Raw genomic sequence first — 25589 nt, forward strand, 5'->3', positions numbered from 1 at the left:
CTGAGGCCTTAAGTCACACACCTGGCAGGTGGGGAAGCCAGCCCCGCAGATGTATTTTCCACACCGGCCACAAACACCAACACACAGGATAAGCATCAGCAAGTAATGCCCTTCTCTCTGGCCCTGGACTTTCCCTCTATAAAACGGAGGTAACCATTCCCATCTGCTTCTCTCTGGTTTAGATGCTGGAGTCTTAACTCTGATGATCGTAACCCTCTCGGGAAACCAGTAGCATTTTCCCCAGGAAGCAACTCTGCCACCTCCATGACCCCTCAGCTGGTCTCGATGCCGCGTGTAGGGCCTGTCTGGAGGCTCCGCCCACCCACCACTGGATGGAAAGGGCAAAGGGCGTTCCGTCTGCCCTGCACTGGGGGCCCCTTACAAAGCTCCCGTTGTGCCATTCTCAATGGGAGGCTCTGTTGGATGGCAATAATATTATTTTCTGCTGCTGACGTGTCACCTCCCTTTTTAAACTTGGACTACTCGGCTACATTTTCCACCTTGGGCCGTGCCATTTCAGACAGACCTGGGAAGGGCACTGCAAAGGGCACGTGCAGGTGACAGGCTTGTAGAAACTCAGAGAGATGGCAGGAAGGGGTGTGGGCAGTGGTGCACCGGTTACTTCAAGGGCTTGCTTCTGCAAGTTTCACTTGAATCTCCTCCAGGGCCCTAAGCATTTTTTTTTTTTTTGGCCTTGAAACTCCTTGAGGAAGCTACAATTTCCTTGAAGGAGCACGCCGTAGGTACCAACGAAGTCACATTAAGCTAGCTCTCCCTCTTTGCAAAACTCTGTGTCTGCAAAGCGTGCTTTTCTGAAGCAATGCCGAAATGTGTTGACCAGCAAGCAGAAGAAATCCCGATTTCCTCATCTGTATCATTCCCACTTGCTTCCCGAGGGAAGGGCAGGCCAGTGGGAATTCTATAGAGGTCAGTAACCACGGGTGGTTATTTGCAAGGGCAGGTAATATTCTTCTCAGGGCTTTAAAAGCAGTGGAGTTTGGGGTGTGACAATTCTGACCACATCCCTGCCACCTCTGATTACTTTTCTTCCTTGGGGTTTGCTCATTAAATCCCTCTGCTTTTTAGCCTCTTAGCCTTACTACTGCATCACAAACCCTACACTGAAATACGATCACATTCTGCCCGGATGTGTAGGGCAGGCAGTCTGACTTCTCCTTCACCCTTATCTGCCATAAGGCCATCTGCTGACTGTTCCCGGCTCCCGGACCAGGTGCAGGCCTTGTGGATCTGTCCCTTGTCCCTGCTCAGGAGCCCACTTGGAAGGAAGGGAAGGAAGCCCACTGCTGCTGAGGAAGAAGGTCAAAGAGAAAGTCAGGGCATCGGCAGGAAGGCATATGCCCTCGTGGTGAAGGCAGCTGGGGGGGGGGGGTTCAGCGTGAAAGCAGAGAAGGGACAAGACACAGAATGGGGGGGCCAAAGAATGGGTCAAGTGCAAGGAGTGAAAGGTACATTCAGGGAGGTAGGAGACAAGAAAACAGAATGGTGGGGTCTTTCAAGTAAGTCTGAGAGAAGACAGGGCTTTATGCATCTGCTGAGCGAAGTACACTTGATCACAGGCAAACGGTCTCTGAGCTCGGTGAGTCACCAAATGTGGGGGCTGAAAGGGACATGCAGGGTCAGCTCGTGCAGATCCCTCATCGTGCAGATGAGCAGGCCCGCGAAGTGAGGGGACCTGCCCACAGTCGCACAGCGAGTCAGTGCCGGAGGGAGACCACAACAGCAGACTCCTGGTTGGCGGCATTTTCACCACAGGGGGCTCCCGCCCAGCAATCCCTCCACTGAGAGACAGCACTGACCACTCACTCGGGAAAGATTATTTGTGGCTTATTAATACCCGGTGAGCAACGCGGGGGCCCACAAGGACCTCATATGAACTCAAACAGAGGCAGATTATAGCGTTGACTTGGCCTTGCAGGCTGTCACCCAAGCAGTCGGTGCTTCTCGAAGGTCCCATGTGGCTCTGCAGCTGGCCCTGGAGAAGGGGCAGCCAGGCTCACTGGTGCCAGCTGAGTCCTAGCAGACACGACTGACAAAATGGCAGCCTCTTCCGGTAGGTCAGGGCACTGAGCTGTGGGTGGAGGATCCCCGCCCTCCACGCCCTTGAGAATGGCTCCCACTAGGTTAGAAGGTGAGGTGCGCAGCAAGAGCGAAGTAATAAGGCTTCAACCTGCAGGCTCTATGATTAGAAAGCTGAACCAGAAGACAGTGGTCGCTGATCCGTCAGACACTCTGAAGACCAGGACCGAGAGAGAAGACCAAGAAAGTGCAATTTAAAACGTAGGGGCGCTCAGACTAGGAGGGGACAGCCGGGCAATGTTCGCCCAAGTGGCAGAACAGAAGAAAGGAAGCTGAGAGACGGACTGTGAAGTTACAAGGAAAAAAGACCGTCATTCTGAAAAATAAGCAGTAACATAGGATAGCTAAGTTCTTTCTACTTTGACCCTCTTCTGAACTGAACTGTAAGTTTTGAAGATGGATTATATATTTCCTTTCGCTCTTGGATAAACGGTTTTTGGTTTTTTTTTTTTTTTACATATGTGTCTGATGGGCCATGGTGGAGCTTACCCCCTCTTCAAAACCAAAATAGCATCTGTCACAGGGGCATCATTAGGCACACTGGAAGCCGACCTTATACAAGCTAACTTTGAACACGCATGCTATGACTCCAGGAAATATACTTCAGATTTTGCCGAACAAAAAGCACAAATTCCTTGGAGCAATGCACGAAGGACATCTGCTGTTGGGTGGCAGCAATTTTCCTACATAAATGACAATTAACAATATCTGTGGGCCGCTCTCGAAGGAGGGCTGCCCAATTCCATTTACGTCAAGCCCAGGCCAGGAAATATTCCCCCCACTTGATTTGCTTAGCAGTGGAACGAATACAGGTTCCTGCTTCCACGCTTCATTTGCAGCACCCCGCTGTCACTCCAAGAAGATGCAGCCTCAGGAACTGTTTAAAAGCCAAAATCAAATACTTATGAGCAAAGGCTCAAAACGGACAGCTCTGACGATGACCCCAAATGCAATGTGCTTAAAGCAAAACCACCATCAAATCACATTTTCAGAGCAAGGAAGACAAAAGTTCAAGCCGAGAAAGCAAGAGGCCGTTCCTTTTATCCTACCCCAGTTCTCTAGCACCGTATTCTCAAGTTCAAATGGACACGTCAGAGTTGGACGGAAAACGAGGACAAGGAAACAAGACACATGGCTGGCCCGCCCCCTCCCCCTTATGTGGTAAAGCAATCCACTGCTCAGTCCAGCAACTATTAGAAGGAAAGAATCGAAACAACACAGACGCGTTTTCAAATGATAATGGTTCCCAAGCTCTGAGATGATTATTTTTAAGCTATCTTACTGATCATGGTGGTTCCCCCAGCCAGGGCGGCCTTGGTGCCTTGAAAGAAGTCATCAGCAGAGGTCATTCCTTGGTCAGGCATCTGGAAGCGGGTATGGACATCAATCCCTCCGGGGATCACCATCCTAGAATGGGCTTCGATGGTCTTCACCCCTCCTGGCACAATCAGGTTTTCCCCTATTTGCCTAAGTAAACAGGACAGGTGATAACAGTTATAAATGAACCACTCCTGAGTCAAATGGGCTCTGACAGACATTTCACAAAGCCATAAACTATCCTTCCCTAGGTTCTGTAGACTTTTTGGATTGTTATTAATATTCCTCATATGTGCACTCCCCAGTCCCTACCCCAACTAAGAGGCAAACAGAGCATACTACAAAACAAAATTTAAATAAAGCACCAGGACATGCTGATGGAAGAGGTTTAGTTGCCAGAAAACCCTTAAGATCAAATGATTACAAGGCCCCCAAGACATTTACCTAAAATGCCACAACACTTTCTCCGTAACTAATTCAACTGTGTAGCAATTTTCTCCAGACCTGGTTGCACTTTACATTTATTTTCCACACTGAGAAAACAGTAGTGGAAAGACAGTGGTAGAACAAAGCCACGAAAAAGAAAGAGAGAAAGAAAAGGAAAAGAAAAAGGAAAAGGAAAAAGAAAAAGAAAAAGAAAAAAGAGAAGTGAACGCTATGATTGCAACTATTTAAAAATCTGGAAGCATGTGCTCAGCAACTCAGATACTAAGGACGGAAAAATTAAATATCCGTTGAGGGTCATGGATTCATTTCCAATTTTCAAAAAACACTTTTGCTACATCTTTCTAGCAGCTTTTTTCAGAAGGAAAAAGTAATCAAGGCGTTGATAAAAGTTCTAAAACAAATTAGTGTGGACTAAAAATAGCATACAGGCATGCTCACTTCTAGGCCAGTATCAGGCTGGCTTCTAACTGGGGGGGGGGACGGAACATGAAAGTCATGGTATTTGAGAGCCTCGAGCAGAGAATGTCACAAACACACATGGAGAAAACATTAAATGTGGAAATGTTAAAACCTAGTTTAGGTTCATAAATCAGGGCGTGAGTTTCCAGGCAACAGACCCATCCACTCCAGTTTTCCACTCCTCCAGACTGGTTTGCTGCTAGCCTTGATGAATGCTGCTTATTTAAAAGATGTCATTTGCTACAGTGTTTGTCTTTAAACAGATGTGCTATTTCTCCCAGGGCCCTGTGAGTGCTCCCAGTCAGGAGGGCAGGAAGATACTGGTGTGTACTCAGCTCACTTAACCCTCTGTTGTTTCTCTTTTGTAACACAATACACAATAAACACAAGGGCAGTCTTATTTGCGTTTGTTGCCACTTAAAGAATGAAACCTAAAATTCCCTGCGGATGAGGCAGTCCTTTGTCTGTTACTTGGTAATTCATTTGGTGTCCTTTGGCCTCAGCAACTTGGATGCTTAATTAAGACAGCAGATGTGTTATCTAGATAGAAGAGGCTGGATGCCAAGTTTATGCCTTAGATTGGGCAATCTACCCAAACAACTATATTCTAGGAAAACCTTTAATATACTCAATAGATCATAAACCAAGAATTTAAACTGGCAACAAGAAGATATTGTGTCACCTCAGTTAAAATAGTCAATTACATAACACATAAGGAAATGGGTGTGCATTTAATTGTGCCTTTGAATTCCCCAAATCTGAGTTTTCAAATTCACTAGTTGCCACCAATCAAAATAAGCTTAAACATATCCTAAGTGAGGCAGTGTGTGAAGTCACTCAAGTTTGATGTCATGTGTGTGAACTGTAGGTCATGTCTGGGAATACTGGAAGGTAGACAAATTCGTCTCTATAATGAGTGACACTTACTTGATCAACCCATCTTCCATGTATATGTCTGCATAGAACGACTGGTCATCATTAACAATTTTACCTCCTTTGATCAGAAGACGATCACTCTGAAACGAAGAAGTAATAAGGTCAGGCAGGACCTATGAGGAACATCAGTGCCAAGACAATGAGCTAAGGACACATTTTTCGGCATTCAAAAGAGATGCTCAAAATGAGCCAACTCTGAAAAGGTTCAGTGACAAAGGTGAACCTGATGTGACAACCTATTCATCACTTGATGAGTCAGAACATACTGGCAAAAGTTCAAAGCTTATTCTAGGTTTAAAGACAAAACAAAACAAAACAAAAACTATCTCTCTCCACTGAAATAGAGAGAAAATGAAAGAATGCCTACCAAACTCTAAAGAACAGCGTAAACGTTTCAGATAAAGAAGACAATATTTTTTAAATGGCTTTAGGCTAAATTTCATTAAAAATAAATACACCCACATGTAAGGAAGTCAATTCTTGGCATGGTTTGTGTAGGGAAAAATTAACCAAGTCTGTTGTCATGGGATACTCTACACAAACACACTTCGCTCAACCACTGCAAAGTTTCATTACAATACGTTCTTTATATTTGCTTTTTATCTTTGGGGTGAATCACATCGATTGTAACAAAGGGGGAGTGAACACTTCAAATATACACCACTGTAACTACTAGGCTGTTAAGAAAAATGTAAAATTTTGTGATAAGATGAGATGGCAAGTTCCAAAATCTACATTGTTGATGCGCTTGTATTTTAAAGGTTGCAAAAAATTATATATGACAAGCAGCATGTGAGGGCCAGGAATGCGAGAGAACTGGTACACTGTGACTCCTCTCTATCCCAAATGCTGTGGATGGAATGGGATATCAATGTCCTGTGTTCAGTGGACACGCACCTGCTATATCCCCAGGTGGGGAACAAGTTGAACCACAGGCCACCGTTTTCATATGCAAAATACGTCAGAGGATGACATTCATTTTGACAACGGTTACCTTAAAATTCAGTTACAAACCAATATTCTTAGTAAGTGCTATTTATATTTAGCACCCACCAAAACCAGAAAATTATAGCAAGTCTTTAAAAAATATATGGGGGGGGAGAATAAATAAAAATGAGAATAAACATATAAGCTGCTAGACACCTAGGGAAAAAAGATACTGTTACACATAAATGCACACACAGGCGGGTATAGAAAGTATTTATTTTTTTCTCTAACATAATGAAAAACAGTGAGATCATTTTAATTTTATACACTGTAGGGTGCATCATCCTACTACAGACTTTGGGAAGTCAAATGGGAATAATCAGTCAACAATTCCTGCACTTGTGTAACACCTTTACAAAATTCCTGTCAGGTACCTTAAGTCACGAAAGCCTCAAAACAAATTTAAGAGGTGGGTGGGGCCAGATTCTTATTCCCATGACACATAAAGAAACTGAGGCTGAGAGGTTAAGCCACTTGCCCCAGGTCACCTGATCCAGTGGACTTTTCTCTGCCCACGATGATCTCCCCCTTTTCCCCCATTACCCAGCTGTGACAGGATAAACGTGGCCTGGAAGGCAGGGGAGAAGCCCTTAGTCACTGCGGTACCTGTCCCGGCCATCACTGCGAATCCCCGAGCCAACATCATGCTAAGAAAAAAATGAGACATCACCCCGCCCCGTCCACTCGAGTCCCTTCCAGAAGGCTTCTTACATAAGATGCTGGCCGTGATGATGGAAGGAGGGAAACCATACTATAGGTCCTAAGATAATGTAACCAGATTTTTTTAAGGGTAGAGGGGGCGCTCTTTGGGGGGAAAAAAAAAGGTCTTGATTGTTTGCTTTCTAAATTTTTCTCCCCACACTGTCAAAACCAAACTGTCTTTTTCATTCACGAAGACAACAAATTATTTGAGGCTTGTGGCAAACCTGCTCCCCACCCCCTCTCCCCAGACTCCTTCCTCCAGAGCTGGGAACATGTAACGTTGGGTCCTCTCCACCCACTCCCTCCTCCCCGAGCCCGGCCCTTTGGGATCTTGGGTCTGGCCTTCAAGAAAAAGCTAGTACCCACCCTCTCTTTAGCACAGCCTGGTTCATCCTATAAAATCCTCCTGAGCACACGCCCCCTCCCTTGTGCATTTGTTTCCACGTCTCTCTCCTGCGGATGGGTGTGCCCTCGTGCATCCAGAGGAAGCCGGGGTGTCCGTAGCTAAGAAGGAAACCAGAGCGAAAGCGCGCCCTCAAATCCAGCCCTAAACACATCTTGAGTTTACAAGGATTCTTTCGGTCTCTGCCTCAGCCCTGGGTTCTACCCAGCAATCAGCTGGCCAATTGCAATTGCACATCATTATGTAACAATGAATTTCCCTCGCCTTCCCTCTCTCCCCGGGATTGCATTCGGGGATGTAGAGAACTAGGACTGGTGAGATTTTTCCAGGAAAAGATGGGGAGAGGGTGGGGAGGGCAGGAGAGCGGTGAAAGCAAGAACCTGTGTTCATTGCCGAAGCATCGCAAATTCATCGCTTAGATGTTTTTTCTCGGGATTTACAAACTAACAACTCCAGGCCCCAAACTGCGCCAACACCTCCGGCCGCAGCGATCATTGTCTGGCCGAGGCCAGGCCGGGCCATCTGCTCCGCGCGTCGCGCAGCGCCATTACCTCCGCAAGCCCCGCTCCGCGCTGTCCCCAACGCCCACCCTCCCAGCCCGCTTTGTATGCGCCAACACAGACGCCTCCTTGGCTGCAGGAGGGGCGGAAAGTCACAAGAAAGCGAACCCTGAGCCCTGCCAGGGTTCCAGCCCCACACCGGAGGGCGAGGAAGCCGAGAGGGCCACCCAAAACCAGTCCGTGATCGACAAAAAGCCCACGCCTGGCCCCCCACCCTCTTCTGTTCATCACCGCGTCCCTATTTTTCCTTCCAGTTTCCACATCATCCCGGCACTCCCGGCCCTTTCCAGCATCCCTCTGCTGTCATTACGCCTCCGGGCTGAAACCCGCTCCTTTTTCTAAGGAGCCGGAGGAAGGCTCCAGAAAGCCTTTATGGTGGGGGCGGGAGACACAGGGAGAATCCATTTCTCCATCTCCCCCAGCCAGCTCCTGGAGTCCAGCCTCGCAGCACGCAGCCCGGAGAACAATATCCGAGCTTCAACCATGCATATTCAATCTGGCATCCATTTGCTTACACCCCGCAGGCCAGCACTGCAGCATCTCGAACTGACAATAAAAGGATACAGCGGATCTGGCGCGCTACCTAAGACGTCCTTAATGCACTTACGCTCCTATTTTTATGCCTTACAAATTATGTAGCTTACAATTCTAGACGGCTGCGTCTCCCACTACAATCGCCTTCTTCAGCAACAGGAAAAAAAAAAAAAAAGGAAAAAAGAAAAGTTGGGTCCCTCTTTCTCCCGCTCCTTTAAAAAAAAAAAAATTCCTTGGATGTTCCTTGCCACAAAAGGTTGCTGGCCGACCGCAGATTTCCCAAGTACCAAACTCACCGTGATGCGTGGAATATTTTTCTTCCCCTGATAAGACATCTCTCTCCTGGGAAAAAAATAATTTCAAGAGGACACCTTTAAAGCAAAAATTGCCAGGAAAGAGATGGTATTTTTTGCAGGATTGAAAAAGATGCAACCGCTTAGCTGGTCTTGCTGATAGCAGATTTCAAGAACGTAAGGGATAAATGCAATCCTGTCTCTTTCTTCCTCTGCTCCAACACAGCCCCAGCTAGGGCGGAAAAAAAAGAAAGAGAGAGAGAGAACAGGAGGGAAGGGGTGGAAATAAACTACAGCAATAAAAGCCTCGGTTCAAGTCGGCCACCGCGGCGCATGCGCCGCCAGCCACTCCCTTTCCTCTCAGGCAAAAGCCATCCGCTTCGAGAGAGACGAGCCCTGATTGGCCACAATCGTGGGATATGCAAATGAGCGCGGGCGGGGAGGGGAGCGGCGCGAGAGCGCGAAATGCTGCAGTGTGCCGCCGAGGGCGGCGGTCGGTGCGTGCGCCCGAGCGGGGAGCGCGCCTTTCGCGCCCTTTCTTTGGGCCAGGGCGTCGGGGACTGTAGCTGGCTGCCGCCCCGAATGCAGCATCAGCAACTCAAGGACAATGGAGGGGTGGTCTTTACGGGCCGGGGGAGCCCGGCCCCGAGACGGTGGGCTTCGCTGCAGCCCGGGCGGCACGCACCCGCTCGCGCGCGCCCCGCTGGATGCCCGCCCGCGCGCCAATCCGCGGAGGCCGCCGCTGCAGCCCCGCGTGGGGTGACTGCGCCGAGCCAATGGCTTTGCTGGCGGCGAGCGCGCGACTGCACCGCCGGCCGGCGCCGCGCCGCCCGGGAGGGGCTCCCGAGCCCTCCTCCCGCCGCCCTCGCCCTTCGCGAAGGCTCGCTCGGCCCCCACCCAGGAGTCGACGGGGAATTCAAATGGCAGCGAGCGGATGGAAGGGGAACGGGGCGGGGAGGGCTCGTCGCGGCGCCGCGCCGACCACGCCCGTCCGCCGCCCGGCCCCCGAGAGAGGGGCTGCTGGACGCGGGCCTGCGAGCCGGGCGGCGTGGGGGCGTCGGGCGCGCGGCCGGGCTCCCTGGGGGCGCGGGGGGCGCCGGTCGAGGCGAGGCGCGGCCCTCTGCGGGAGGAGAGCTAGCCTGAGGGCGGACGCCGGGTCGCAGGCTTCCGTGGCCTGGCAGCGGGCAGTAGAGGCCAAAGCCCTGAGGACCCTGAGCAGGGAAGGGAGGCCGCGCGGGAAGGCTGTGGTCGGCTGCTGGAGCTGGGAGAGAGAGACAGGACACCACGCCCTGAAAGCCTTTTACGGCCCGCGGGGCGTCGGGGGGAAGCCCGGTCTGCGGCCCTGCTCTCTTTAGGAGTCAGGCCCGCTCACGCCCGTTTGGGGGTTTAGACGGGCGCATTTCACCGGTGCCTGCAGATCTGTTGAAGAAAAACTTGAGATTACCGTGCCCGAGGATTTACAGTGCTGCAGAGGGGCCTCCACATCACACAATGGGACCGAAAGAGGTGATGAACTGTGGAGAGGCAGGAAGAGGAATGAAAAGATCTTATACCCCCAAAGAAAGGGAAACTGAGTCATAGGAAAACGTCCGGAATCAGAGTTAATAGGCGATCCCAGGCAGATGTTAATTACAATTTGAACGGCTCTCTTGGCGCTAGCCATTGAACAGGCCTGGAATCCCTTAGCTTTGCTGGTCCAAATCATGCAGTGGCACTCTTACTGCGGAATCCCTGGTCCAGTCAACTGGTCCAGTTGATCCCAAGGGGTCTACCAGGGGTCATCTCTTCGGAGATGTTGCCCAAGCAGGTACAATGACTAAAACATCTGGGCAGGCCCATGGCTTTGGTTTTCTCTACTTGAGATCAAACAATAGAAAAATCCTTCCATAATCTAGGCCATCGGGCAGCTGTGAAAAAAAAAAAAAAAAAGAATCCGTTTAATTGGCTCATACCTGCTCAGCAAAGATTAGCCAGATAAAGACAAAATAATCCTGGGGCTACTGTGGGCCCACGTTCCAATGTCTTTCTGCATCTGGCCACTTTGGATGGTTATCTGTCCAAAAGATGTAAGATTGTACTCTTTCGCTTCTATTCTGATAAATTCTGAGATCCCAGAAAGGAGCTTTAGGGCATGCAGCAAGCTTCATGGTTGATTAATTCACTCAAGTTCCAATTAGCTGTGCATTTTGAAAGTAAAGTAGAAGCACTCCTCCTCGCCCCCCCCCCCCCCACCGCAACTACGTGATGTGCTAAGAGTAAAGTGACTTGACGTCAGCAGCTTTTGGTGTCATCCTGTAAGGGTTAAAGTTACAAGTCTGAGAAAGCTAAAATGTGCCCTCCTACCAGTGAGAGCCAACTGTAGGTTCCAACAGGGGTGGGGGCAAGTGTCCTATTAAATCATGAAAAAATACCACTTGACAAGCAAGCAAATAATGAGATTCAAACTAATTTAAAACAAAATGACTTCTAATTAAATTGTTAACATTCTTGTTATATTTTCCCACTCCCGAACCTTTTGATCTTGACAGATTGAACTATATCTTGTTATTTTCTGATTTGCCATCGAATATTTTGCTTTGTAATAAAAGCTCCTAATAGCTTTTGTGTCAGTCTTATTTGTATTAGCCTTATTTCAGTAGCCATCAATATGAGTCCACGGTAATTGACATTTCCACTTACACATATTCAAAGATTTAAGGCTTAAGTTGATTTGTCTGTTCTGACTAGAGCCTAAGAGTATTTGGCACAAAGAAGATACCAAATAGTTTTCATTGGCCAAGGAAAAGAACTGTCTGCAATCTGCATTTCGTATCATTCTTACCGCTCGATGCAATGCAGAAAAATAAAAGGGGGTGGGGAAGAATTTTCCACCCACTCTGCACCGATAGACTTGTTAACATAGACTATTTTCTCACATTGTCTTTAAATAAACACTCAAAATTCCTGTAAAGTTACAAATCATTATCCCCAAACCAAATATGTTAGCCTGTTCTCGGATGTGGTTTTTCTAAACTTTTAAAAAATTAAATGCATTTCAAACATGAAACACAAGCGTTCTACCAGGTTCTATACCAGTCTCTGACCACCGCCTCCTCTGCAGCTTTACCTCCCATCCCTGACACCCACGTCTCCTCCCCATGCTCAGGGGCTACACGCAAACGTGCACCAACGCGCACACACACTGCCCCTCGAGGCCGTGTGCCTTCTCAAATCCATGCCCTGCCCTGTGTTCCTCCCTTCACCTCTCTCCCTTTTCCCTCAACCCTTCCTCTAAAAGGGAGCTTGAAGATCCCCTCCTCAGTGAAATCTGCTTCCCTCCCGCCCCCTAACACATTAAGCACAACCTCCTGTTTTAGCCTCTCCTGAAAACATACACCCTTCTGTATTGTAATTACTTGTTGGTTTCTTCTATCAGAGCATGACTCCTAAAAGCTAAGAGCCTTGCATTTCTTTTTCTCCAGTGACCGGTACCCTGCCTGATCCGTGGCAGGGGGCCCTCAGTGTTTGACATATAACTAAATGCTATCGTGTAAGAAAAAAAGGTACTTCCATGTCACTGCCACGGTGAGTTTTAATGTCAACAAAATCCCCAACTCAGCCTTTCTCTTAGCACTGTCGCCTTGCTGGGTCTTCCTTCTCTCCTCCAAGTCCCGGAAACTGCAAGATCATTCTTGCAGTTTAGATCATTCTTTTCTCCATTCTTCCGTTATTCTTTGTACGTGCCTGCATAACACCCTTTATCATATCCCACCACCTACACAATACATCCTCCAATATACCATGCTGAGGGGAGCAGGATTTTCCTTCCGTTGAAGGTTTGAGTTCACAGAGACTCAGAACTCTTTCAAAAATCTTACCCACGTCTTCCCCCATACGGGGTCCGACAGGGTGGGGACTTTAGATGTACGAGTGATGACATTCAGTCAGGATTTTTAAATGTTTGAGTCCTACAACCTGCTGGGAACTGGGGGTGGGGAGATGAAGTCCCGTCACTAGGGCGCTGCAGGGTGACTCGGCTGCTTTCAGTTCCTCAGCGCCCTCCACAGTACGTGTCCTGTCTCGGACCAGGCCCACCACGTCTCTTGGTTTCATCTTCCCCCTTTGGGAAGCTGCAAGTAGCCATTTCTGCTTCTATGCCCCCCCCCCCACCAGCCCCCGGGCCTCTGCGGAAGTGGAACGTTCAGGATGTCACAGAGTAGGGAAACTCCAAAGCATAAATTCTGACGGGAAGAGTGGAGCCTAGACGCAGCAAAGAGAAAACTCCAAGGTCCCCACATTGCTGCAGTACTGACGCCAAGGGCTACAGCCTCAAGTGCAGTCTGCAGCAGAGGTTAAAATTAACGCAGTGGTAAAGAGAAGGTCCTGGAATTCTTCCTTGCCAAAAACTAAGGGCATTGACTAGGACACTTGAGCTGGAAGTGATGCCTTCTTCTCTGCAGATGGAATCGGGCCATAACAACTGTTTCCTTTGTGTGCATGACCCTGAAGGGGCCCTCTGCAGAGGAATAGCCAAGGGCCAACGGATCCAAGCCTTTCCAGCGGGTGCATCCTTTACCCAGGGTTACGGAGTGGTGACCCATGAGGTGGATGTGACTGGCCCTTTGAGCCAGATGCTGCTTTTTCTAGCACCGGAAAGAGTATTGGTCAACTCAGTTGGGGCTGGGAAAGCGTCTTGATGAAGCCCTTACTGGGTGAAGACAAGAGGCCCATCGGTGCCAACGCTGTCAGACAGCACGACCCAGAGGAATGCATGAACTTCAGAATCTAGTAGCTTTTGGCTTGCTCCTCTTATGACTCCTTCATTACCTGCCTTGCACATCATCCTCTGTGCCACTGCAGATTTCCCCTGGGCTCTTTGTGCGGGGAGCTGGAGACAGACAGCATGGTCTGCATTGGCCATCATGCCTCAGGCCCGCCCTCTGGTGGTAAATGAGTAGAATGCATTCTTGGTCCCCTCTGTCCTCATCTGGAGGGTGACTCAGGACTAGAAAAAGGCCTTGTCTCAGGGTTCCTGGAATGACTTTGCCTCTGCTTCACAACCACCTGGGGCCCCAGCTCAGACCTCCTGATTAGAATCTCCAGAGATAAGGCCAAGGGATGTTTTTTAACTCGTTCACCTCCGGCCAGTTGCCCACCACATCCTGCTTTTTTACAGAAAAGGAAGCTGAGAGAACATGAACTAACCCTCAGGTCTCAGGCCAACCGGGGACTTTTCCGACTCCCCAAAGTACATGGATGGCCCTGCTCTTTACCCTGTGGGGACACCTTATGAAAGAGTGGTAAATAGTCCCACTATCTTTCCACTTGATCGCCTTCTAGTAAAACGCTGGTTATGTAGTCAGTAGGAGGCAATTAACATTTGGTGGGCACCTACCACCATCTCTGTAAAGCACTGAGTGCTTATTTAATCCTCCCCCAAAATCTTACTAGGGAAGTCTTCATATCCTTATCGTATAGACAGGAGAAAAAAAAAACTCAAAGAAACCTCTTGCTTGTCCCAGGCCCCAGTACACCCAAGAGTGAGAACAGGGTTCTTCTAATCCAGGTCTGTGTGACCCCACAGCCCAAGGGGCTAGTTCTTTAAATGATAAAGTACTTTCGTAGCAGAAACCAGGGCCCACGTTGTGAAAGAGGCAGCTGTAGCTGGTCTGCTGTCTCTTTCTTTACCCCTTTCACAGTCCCCGGCTGCCCCGGCTGCCCCTCGAGGCTCCAAGGACCTCCTGCATTCCTTAGACACCCCCCCCTTGTCCCAAAATTAATTCTCTGTCTCTCTTTCCTCATCTCCCAGCAGGACTCGGTTTCTGTCAGTGACCAGCTCTCCTTTCATCATAACCAGAATAGATTGCCGCCAACCTGTAAGTGACCGGGGAACCCTTAAAATGCTACCTCTGAGCTAAAAGAGGAAGACCCTGATTGGCTGCTTGCATAAATAAAATGCAAAATGCTACCTCTGAGCTAAAAGAGGAAGACCCTGATTGGCTGCTTGCATAAATAAAATGCAAACTGTCTGTCAAGACCGCCTTCCTTCCCAGCCTCAACCTGCCCTCCCCGCCTCCTCCCCCTCCTCCCCGGGGGCACCCTGGTTTCCTTCCGTTTCCTAGCTTCCTCTCAGTGGCCTGCTGCTGCTACTGTCCTCTTCTCCCATTCACTGCAGAAACGGCTCCTTCTCCCCCTTCACTGTCCTCTTCAGGAAGACTCTCCCTGACCACCCTGTCTGAAGCCTGCCCCCCACCTCCACTGAATTCCCTATCTCAGCCGCTCCTCAACAGCAAAGATCTCAATTGCAAGTATTTTGTGTATTTGTTCCCTTCTGCATTTTTAGCCTCTATCTCACAACTGCAAATTCCCTCGGCCACCTTGTCCTCCGCGCCACCTAGCTGAGAGCTCACGACACTCCACGAACACGAGCCGAATGAGCAGGGCCCCTCCAACGGGCCCCCGGGCAGATTTCCTCCTAGAGCTCTGCCCCACTTTGCCAGCCCAGGTGACCCAGGCCTCTCTTTCCACCTCTGCCTCCCCGACATGCACCTGCCACCCCTCAAGTCCTCGTTTACCCAAGTGTTCAAAATGCCAGACAGCAAGAATCTGCCTCGCTGGACTGGGTCATTTGGCCCGAGTGGCAGCCACTCATGACAGTGTGGGCAGGTTTCTCTCCCACTGGGACCTGTCCTTCAGATGCACCAGGCTTGGCCTTCACCAACACAACTCACCGCAGGTCCCTGCAGGTGGGTTTTCTTTTCTGAGCCCACGCTTCGGGCTCGGGCTCCAACACACTCAGGAAATAAAAGCAGCTCCTTGTCCGTCTGGGCCCTCCTTGATCCAGAAGGTGCGTCCGTTCCGCAAGGGTCTGAGAAAACGTGTGAACTGTGTGCCCAGGGACTACAAATAATAGTTCAGGAGTTTAAGTCTCTTAAAAGAATCCAGCCGCGTTCAAATACTGAGAACCACTCACTTATTCAAAAGCACTCCATGCCTCTCGCCCATTCGTTCAAACAGGTCCTCTAGAGACCTCTTTGGGGGCGATTTATTGGCTTAGTCTGTGAATTCTTGGAAGCAGTCCATTTGGATATTGTAAAGATCTAAAGAATCGCTAAATTTTCCCTAATTAGAGGTGTCTTCCTGACCTCCTTCCTCACTCCCCTGTCCTCTGCCCACCCACGGTTTGTTTTCAAGTTTGAGTTTAATATCCGCAGTGTGCCAGCCCCAGAAGACCAAAGGGTAATCAGGAAGAGAGCTCGCAAGCCCCTCACACACGGCCCCTGCCCTCCTGGGCTCCAGAGAAGCTGTGCCCCCCTGCCACAGGTCTGGGCTGGGGGCTCTGTGCCCCCCACGATGGCGCCCACCAGAGGCCAAGCACCATCCAACTTCTGAACGGGTCCAACCTCCCTCAAGACAGAGAAGGGGACCCCCTGGGCCACAAGCAGATAAGGAAGTCACTGAGAGGGGAAAGAGCCAACTGGGCGGTACATATGCGGGCCTTCAAACCAGACTGCGCACCTCCAGGCAGTGCTGACTTGGTGGAGGCCTGCAATCAATCCAGGGGTGGAATCCGAGTGCCCCAAGAGTTCCCTTCTGTGCCCCGGGAACTGAGGAATAAAGTTAAATTAGTAAAGTGGCCACTTGAAGGTGACTGGCTAACACGGGAAGATAGTAATCCTGGGGGTCTTGGGAGGGGAAGGGCCACTGCCTTCTTTGGGGTGTCACCCTCTTTCTTTGGCTGAATTAAGTGTTCCACCGCCTCTGGGTCCCATGCTGTCCTGAATCCGTACTTGTCCTAGAGTGCAAATCTGGCCCTATTACTCTTCTGTTTAAAATGCCTTCATGGCTCCACAATACCTGTGTCACCAAGTCCAAAATCGTTAGCACAACGTCCAGGCTTTTTGCATAGCGTGGCTCCTGCCTACTTCTCTTGCCTTCCTGAGCGCTCTCTGCATCCCTGTTCCACACCCCATGCTCCCCGGATGGGTCAGGCTGACGGTATCCTGTGTCTATACTCATATCTCCACCCCTCCCAGCACCCCCACCCCCTCTCTGACCCCTCACGCCATCGCCTCCTCTAGGCAGCACTCCTGAGACCCCAGGGAGAGCAGATCACTCCTTCTGTTGTGCACCACCGGGCCCTATAAAGACTAGCAGTGTGCCTGAAACAGTTTCCAGTGCAATTTCTTTATACACTGTCCCCTTCTCCTAGATGATAAGCATCTCGATGGCAGAAGACTATACTTCCCTTCTTCAGCGCGCACCCTAGGGCCTTGCATACAGTGGGCACACAACAGATTCTGAAAGAATGGATGCATAAGTAGATGGGTGGATGAATGAATAGGTGGATGATGGATGGATGGATGGATGGATGGATGGATGGATGGGTTAAGGGTGAATAGATGAACAGAGCCCCACACAGATGCTTCTTGAGTCCGCGGAGGCCAGGTCTGGGCATTCACATGACAACCTCTAAGTCAGATGGTGGAGAAGAAGTGGGGAAGACTACGTCAAGGCCATTGTAATTTCAACTAGCAAGGATGCAGCAGAATGTAAGGCTGCAACATCCTAATAAAAAAACACAGCATGCGGGATCGGGACACACGGCCCCTCCTGGCTGAAGCCAGCCTCTCCGCCCATGGATGGCCGCAGCCGGTTGGCCAAAACGCAGCTTGCTTGTCCTTCAGCCCACCTAGGCAGCCCACCTAGGTTAACTGCTCAGCGGCAGTTCTTACTGACACAACCTGGAAGTTTCCCCCGCTTGCTTGTGAAAGTTAATGTGCTGCTCAGGATGACAGCCATGAGCAGGCCAGCGGACCCCGCTCCCACCCAATCTCTGCATCACCTTCCTAGGACAGCCACCTGTCCAAATGCCTGACTCCTCCTTTCCCGAAGGCGGCAGGGGCCTCCTGACAGCTTCCTCCAGGCCTCCTGCACGTGCAAACCTCGGGTAGCTCTCCTGTGGCCATCGTGTCTGCCCACACCAACCAGCCAACACGTCCCCCAAAGAGATGGTGTCATTTAGAACGTTACATGCCGTGGCTCTCATCACTTCATGTTCTTACTGTTGAAGCCGCCAAGACAGAGGGTGCCGGAGAAGAAATGAACAAAATTCTTTGCTGGCCCTTGCATCAGCTTAAAAGCACCCTCCAGGCCTTAGTTTGCTTTGTGCTGTTATTATTCTCTTACCTCAAATGTCCTGGAGGTAACGAGAGGACAAAAAAGATCTTTGGTCAAACATAAGGGGCTTCCTTTCTCCTCCTGGTCTCCCCATTTTTTTCCTCCTTTCCCCTCCCTGTCAAGTTTCCGAGAGGTTTGCTTCAAAGCCATTGTTAACGTCCGTACCTGCCCCCCTGACCCTATGAATGCCCCATCACGTTGTCAACCACAGTCTTCCGTTTCTAGACAAGTCCAAACGGGATGCAAGTGATGCTAGGCGCCAGAGTCAGGGGTGGGTAATAGGTATCTTTCTCGGAGAAGGGATTCGGTAATTTATATGGCAGACCTCCCACAGTACGGCTCTTGCCTGCCTACCAGCTAGTGACTTTCAGAGTGACCTCCTCTTGGACCCTATCCCGGGGCTCTACTTAACTGATGGACCTCTGGCCTTTGTACCTTGGAGTCCTCCTCACCCTTCACCAACCACGGCCACTGCTCCCCATTTGCCTGAAATAGGACAAAAGAGTGCTGAACTGTTTGACGGACTTTGCCTGCCCGACGAAAGCACCGGTCCCAATCTCTGCATGACAGTTACCTTCCTTCCATATCCATTCTGCCGTAGCAGGACCTAGGGCAGATCACGGCCCCTTCCCACCAGAGGAACCCCAGCGTTCTGCCTGAAAGGGGTTAGGATGTAACACCTTCTCGTCAGACGAGGTATGTGTCTCAACTTTTACATCCGGAGTGCCATGGATTGAGCCAGGCGGAAGTGGAGGAATCTCCATGACTCGCCAAAGTTACAGCCCAGAGACGGGTCTTACTCTTGTGTGCGAGACAATATGAAACTCTGCGAGTCTTTCCTCTGACCCCCCATCCTGGCCATGGGACAACACCTAATCCATCACGTCTAAGAAAGGGAGCCCCTTGTAACAAGATACTACCTTTCAGGCCCCTTCTATCCAGGGAGCTGTGCCTTGTAAAAGAACTTTCTTCCATGAGGGGAATGTTCTATATCTGCTCTGTTCAACCCAGCAGCCACTACTCCCCCCTACCCCCACCCATGGTTGCAGAGCATTAGAAACATAGTGCGATGGCGGGGGGGAGCCTCAATTTTTAATTTATTTCATTTAAATTAATTTTAATTCGACCAGCTCCTTATGGTTATGGCTATTGCATGGGGCAGCACAGATCCAGAGGTCAGAGCTTCTAGCTGGCCTTCGGTGATGGAGAGTATGCAAGGGGCAAAATGGTCGCCCATGGGCCAGATCCGCCCAGAGACCTATTTTATTTCACCATACTGTGGTTTCGGTGGATTTTTAATTTGAGCAACATTTTCAAATGAGGAGACTTCTCATGAAAAAAGCCACACGTTCACCTTCTTTTGGAAATCAGAAAGTTCTAGGCAACTCTAGTGTCTGTCTGCAGATGGCCCGGTGGCTGGAGCAGGCTAACCATTACCCCTGGAGAAGGGGTCTGGGCTCCGCGTGTCTGATCTCCATGCTCCACTGGTCCCCAGGTAGCCTTGATGTGAGGTCTGCTCTGGCCAACGTCACCCAACTTTTTGGACGAGGTTTCACTCCGTCTGTGACTTTGAAGAGCCTTAAATAAGCAGCAGCAGAAAAATATTCACTACAAATTGTTACATCCATTATCCACTTCTCCTGCGAAATCAGTGGGATCCGTCCCATTTTACAGATGAAGAGACTAAGGCTGGGAGTTAAATAATGTAATTGAATAACTGGGCCAAAATCAGATAGCCAGAAGTAACATAGCCAGCCCTGAAACCGGATAAATCTGACTCCTACGCACTCCATCTGTCCACGGAACAAAGTCACTTCCAGACCATCACACTTCCGTTACCTTCCAAAAGCACCCCCCCACCCCCACTCCAGTGACTGTCACGTCCCACTTTCTGGGCCCCTTCTCCAATTTATTTAGGGTGGAAGCGACTGGATCAGTCCTTCTCTCTATGACATTGCAGCGTGCCAAAGGCTACAGCTATTCACAAAACCCACGTTCCCCTCTTCCTCTAGGACACACAAGTGCACCACATTTCCCAGCCTCCTTAGCAATTAGATATGGCAGGGTTCTAGCCAACTGAACGGAGGGGGGAACTATGATGGTCTGTTCTAGAGACACAACTCTCTCTGTGCTCCCCCGAGCTCCTTTCTCCTTCTGGCTGACTGAGACGACGCTCCCTGGACAACCTTGAGAGCTACGTGTTGGCGGTCGAGCCATCAGCAGCCCGAGTCTCCAATGAACTGCGTGGAGCAGGGATCCTGTGCCCATCCCCGCCACCTGATCAGAGACACACACCTTGAACTATCATATGATACAGAAATAAATTCCTCTTGTGCTTGAGCCATTATATGTATTGGGGTCTATTTGTTACGGCAGCAATATTCTTTCTATCTTAACTCCTATCATAATCCTGTTTGGATTTAAAATTTATGAAACACACACACACACACACACACACACACACACACCCCAGTTCCCTCATCTTCTTGACCCCAGAAGCCTTGGCCTGCCCTTATCTTTAGCCATTGCTTCTTAGGACTTCATGAAGACTCATCCCCACAGAGCATCGTCAAGGCTGGCTGAGTCACCTTCTCCACGCCCGCTGGATTCCACAGTCCAGCAATCCTTCCATTATCCCTCTTACCACGCAATCCCCCGATCCTGGAGCAACCCTAAAACTCTATTCCTGCACCAACACTGTAGAGAGATGCTGGAGAAAGCTCACACTGCCTTACAGATTGGGACACATCATCTCAGAAAAGCCCTCGATTTAGTCACACCCTCAGCTGTGTGCTTCAGCAGCTGTCATGACCTTAACCATCTCCCGCTGTCATGGACCTCACAGTCTGGCTGGCCAGGCAGATGCTAAACAAGGAACTACAAATGGAATGAGTACTCCCAGCAGAGAATCTTGTATGCCCATCTTCTCTCCTTGCTAACAATCTCATCAGAAGAGGACAGCCTGTTCAAGGGTTCTTTCTTTTTTTTTTTTTTTTTAATTTTTTTTTTAACATTTATTTATTTTTGAGACAGAGAGAGACAGAGCATGAACGGGGGAGGGTCAGAGAGAGGGAGACACAGAATCTGAAACAGGCTCCAGGCTCTGAGCTGCCAGCACAGAGCCCGACGTGGGGCTCGAACTCACGGACCGCGAGATCGGGACCTGAGCTGAAGGTGGCCGCTTAACCGACTGAGCCACCCAGGCGCCCTCAAGGGTTCTTTCTTAATCCACGCTGTGTCCCACCCTCTTCCTCCTGAACCTCATCCTTTCTGCCACTCGCTCCCTTCAACGTCGAAACACCCCGCAGCCTTTCCCACCCACCTTGGCCCTGTGTTCTCAGCTATTGCCCTGGCACTGCTCTTCCCTCAGCGTCAAGTATCAAGGTCTCCACCTCCTCAACTTCAGCTCCCACTTGCCTCTTAGCCACGGCAATCTGGCTCTTCCCCTAGCTGCAATTTTCTTTACCAGAAAGAATTCTGGGAAACAGCCCCCTCCTTGGCAAACCTAAGGAACATTTGGTAATCTTCATCTTAATTGGCCTCCCTGTGATATTTAACATTATCACCTCCGTTTTCCTTCGGGGTCCCCTTCCTTGCTTCTTTGATGCCTTTCTTCTGGCCCCCCTCATACATTTATGCCCCTTCTATTTCAATGTTCATTCTTACCCTATCATAAATATTGATTATCTTTGACATTATCTTCTATCTGAGCTTCCTTCTCTGCCATGGGTTAATGGTTAACCACTTAAATGGTTCTGACTTTTAAATCTTCATTTCTGACCCCTCCCAAACTTCATTCATTCATTCATCCAACGAGGATATTTTAAGTGCTTCCTATACGCCAGGGGATAGGGTAATGGAAACAAAGAAACTTACAACCTGCCTCATGGAAGTTACACACTATACACAGGTAAAGAAATACACACAAGATAACTACAGATTGTGCTAAGCGCTATCAATGACATAAACAGAGGATAGAAAGATGGAGACAATTTACATATGGTGGTCTGGGAAGGTCTTTCTGGCCAGTTGACATTTCAGCGGGGATTTAGACCCAAGAGCAAAAAATCAGGTCTTTGCCTCTGGAAGGAAAATCCTGGACTTGGCCTCAGGCAGCAGAGGTCAAGACTTGGACCCCACAGGGCGAAGTCAAAACACGTTGACTGGGAACTGAGTTTAAGACTTCATATCTAGAAGGAGGTATCAGGGCTTCATCACTGGCAGCAAAGTTTCAAAATCATTCTGCGAATTGAAAGTGATGACTTAGGCCAACTCTGAAAAGGAACCAACTGTGCAGTTACCTGGGAGAAGAGAGTTCACACCGGACAGCACAAAAGAGTGGGCGAACTCTGAGGTTAGGATTAGGTGGTCTGTTTTCAGAACAGGACGGAATCAGGCGTGACTGGAAACCCGTGAGCACAAGAGAGAGACCAAAAGAAGTGTGGCAGTATGAAGACATTGCCACAAGTCTTCAATATCCTCCTATTGTGAGTGGGGTCCGTGGGTCCTCTCCTTTAATCTGGGTGGGATTGTGATTGCTTTGACCAAAAGGAGTACGTGAGAAGAGATGCTCTTTGTTTTCCAAGTAACAGGTCATAATATACCGTGTTCTGAGTTCCGAGCCACCACATAAGGAACCCAACTACCTTGAGGCAGCCATGATGCAAAGAAGCACAGCCATGGAGAGGTCAATGTGGGAATTCCAATGGACAGTCCCAGCCGAGCCCCACTTCCCTGCCATCATTGCCAACGTGCCAGATGATTCCATCCCTGGTTGTTCAAGTCACTCCAAGCCATCCAAGTTTTCCCGGATGAGTCCCCAGACATGGTGGCGTAGAGACAATCCATCCCTCCTCTCCTGTGTCCAAATTCCCAGCCCACGGAATCCATGCATGTAATAAAACCATTGTTGGGTTTTTCCACCACATTTTGGGGTAGTGTGCCATGCAGCGGCAGTATCTGCCTCGTACAACTGAAATGAAAGCAATGGAGGACTTCCTAGGCCACGTAAATTAATTGAGATTTTATGCTACACTTAAAAGGAAAGCATTCGAGGGTTTTAATCAGGGAGCAACAAGATCTAATGCCTACTTTCTATAGATCGTTCCGGCTGCAGTAAGCTAAGAGGATTGTTGGGACGCCGTCTATAGGAAGGCAAAGCTGCTCGTGGCTGAGAGTAAGTGGAGGCAGGTAACGCTGAGAAAAGCGGGCGGGTAAGTCAGGTAAGGTTAATATTAACCGTGACCACGTCTTCAGTGATTACTGTGGCAGGCACCGCTCTTTACATGTGTAAAGTACTTTACATGTGTCAAGTCGGGTTAATCTTCCTTAATACGTACGTGTAATCCCCACCAAAAAAAAAACCCTATGAAGTGGGGGAAAACAGAGAGAGATTACGGGACTTTCTCCAGGACACAAAAGTTGTAAGTGGCTGAGCCAAGAATCAAGCCTCTGCAGTCTGATCAGAGTCGACATCCCTTCTCACTGCCACTGGCAACAGGAATCGTGGCTGGATTGCATGTAGGTAGGTGTAGGAAAAATATCAAGTGTGAATCCTAGATCTGAGGCCTGCCTCTAGGTGAATATAAGGCCGGTCGATATAAGGCCAGGCCAGGAGCAGGGTGATGTGGGGGCCTAAGAATGTGGGGCTGGTCAACATTTGCATGGGAGTGCGGTGGGGGGGGATTTCCATTTGAAGCATGGTGATTTGAGATGTCTTTTAGATACCAAAGTGGAAACAATAAAGTGCCCAGGTGAGATGCTAGGGCTTAGGTCATTTATTTACGAGTCCTTGGCTCGTGGGTGGTAATTGCCATAAACTGTGTCTTCCCGTTGTTTGTATATGGAATCCTAATCCCCAGTGTGGTGGTGTTAGAAGGTGGGGGCCTTTGGGCATTGATTACATCAAGGGGCAGAGCCCTCACGAACAGGATTAGCGCCCTTATAAAAGAGGCCCCAGAGGGCACCTTTCCCTTCTACCACGTGAGGACACAGTGAAAAGAGCTGTCCATGAACCAGGAAGCAGGCTCTCGCCGCACACCGATCTGCGGGTGCCTTGATCTTGCATTTCCCGGCCGCCAGAACTATGAGAAATAAATGTCTGTTATTGATAAGCCACCCAGTCCGTGGTATCTCCTATTAGAGCGGCCTGAACGAACTAGGACGGTAATTAAAGGCAGAGGACACTCTGAGACCAGCCGGGGACAGAAAGAGCGCCCAGCTCCGATATTTCCAATGCGATTAGGAAAAGATCTGCCTGGGAAGACTCCAAAGGAGTGGCTGGATAGACGGGCAGGAGGGCGTGCGGTGTGATGGGCACCGAGGGAGGAGAGTCTTTCAGGAAAGTGGGAATGGCCGACTACGGTTGCCAAGAGGCCAACAGACCATCCCCCTGGGCCCACTGGCGCATCACATCAGAAACACTGAGTGATGAAGGCCCGGATGAACCTTTCTGCTTGTTGTGGGCAGGCAGCCGTGAGATCACAGACGTCACAGCAATGGGATAGCATGAGGTGCCATTAGTATACAAAGACGACTGCTCTCTCCCCTTCTCTGGGAGACCCCAGTTCAAGTTCAAATTCCTCTTTCGACCTGGAGGCCCCACCCATACAATTAGTGATGTTCTTTCCTTTTCTGGTGGGAAACAAGGAGGATCAGCAAATTGTAACTCCTGCCAGTTATATTTACGTGGATCACACAGAGGCCCACAGGCACCTTCACCAAAAAGGTAAATTATACAGGATCTCTCCGCACCCAGAAAGTATGGCTGCTTACTTTGTTCATGCTTCTATTAAAGAGCAGAGAGGAACCTGCCCTGAGCGACATTATCGGGTGTCACCAAGACATTCTCGGGTGTCTGCTCCAGGGAGGGGAGGTCCCCCTATGCCTTCCCTGACCAGTTCTCACTGAGCCCACCCTACAGAGACTGGTTGTGAGCTGTGGACACACTCACTAACGTCCATCTTCAAAATCAAGTAGACGGACACGCAGAACTTCTCGGATTTTCGGCCGGAAGTTCATCTCACCAGCAGAGGGCTGCAATCACCGTGAATAAAATCTGAGCGTTGTTTTAAACAGTGAATAAAGTGGGCAAAGCCTTTGAAGGGGCTCTGTTTTTAAGTGGCCTGAGATCTGTTTATTGCTTGTTTGTAAGGAATCCAAATGAGGCCTGGCCTGGCGAACGGAAACACAGCCCGTTTTGTGGAAGTTCTAAAACCCATGCCAGAGGTCAGTCAGGATTACCTGCCAAGACCATTAAGCATGGCGGGGTCTGCTCTGTGATGCATAAGGACACCTGGTCTTTAGCTGAGCCAATTCTATTATGCTATTGACAGAGTGCCTCTTAGGGACTCCCAGTAGGAGGCAGAATGTGAGGCAGGAGGAGAAGAATCACCCCGTGGGATGTTTCAACCCATCACTGAGTGATTACTGCACCGTCCTGGACCGCTGCACTCCCAGGGCTCTCCTCCCCGCGTCTCTGACCTCCTTTTGGAACTTTCTCGACTTCCAGGAGCCACAGCATAAAAAAACTAGCGGCGGGTAGAGGGAAATTTGTGAAGCCTGACACCAAAGCTAGAAACCATAAAGGAGAAGATTCACAGAAATGTCTCAGCATCCTACATAAAAGTAAAAGGCAGGTGACAAACTATGAAACAAGCATTTGGAACCCGTGACCGTAAAGAATTAAGATACTTC

General features: G+C 49.6%; 1 protein-coding gene across 2 annotated transcripts in view; it reads right to left on the bottom strand.

Moving 5' to 3' along the window:
• DPYSL2 (dihydropyrimidinase like 2) overlaps positions 1-25589 on the bottom strand; it is a 131588-nt gene that overhangs the window by 62704 nt on the left and 43295 nt on the right. The window contains exons 1-3 of one of the 2 annotated variants that reach the window (XM_015062662.3): positions 8739-9063; positions 5248-5336; positions 3380-3564 (exon numbers count right to left, since the gene is read on the bottom strand). In XM_015062662.3, the coding sequence (XP_014918148.2) occupies positions 3380-3564; positions 5248-5336; positions 8739-8777 (313 nt within the window). In that variant the 5' untranslated portion in view covers positions 8778-9063. Of the gene's footprint in view, positions 1-3379; positions 3565-5247; positions 5337-8738; positions 9064-25589 lie in introns of those variants that run through there. The other variant, XM_015062663.3, reaches the window with a different exon arrangement.

This window comes from Acinonyx jubatus, chromosome B1, assembly GCF_027475565.1.
Source record: "Acinonyx jubatus isolate Ajub_Pintada_27869175 chromosome B1, VMU_Ajub_asm_v1.0, whole genome shotgun sequence".
Classification (NCBI taxonomy): Eukaryota; Metazoa; Chordata; class Mammalia; order Carnivora; family Felidae; genus Acinonyx; species Acinonyx jubatus.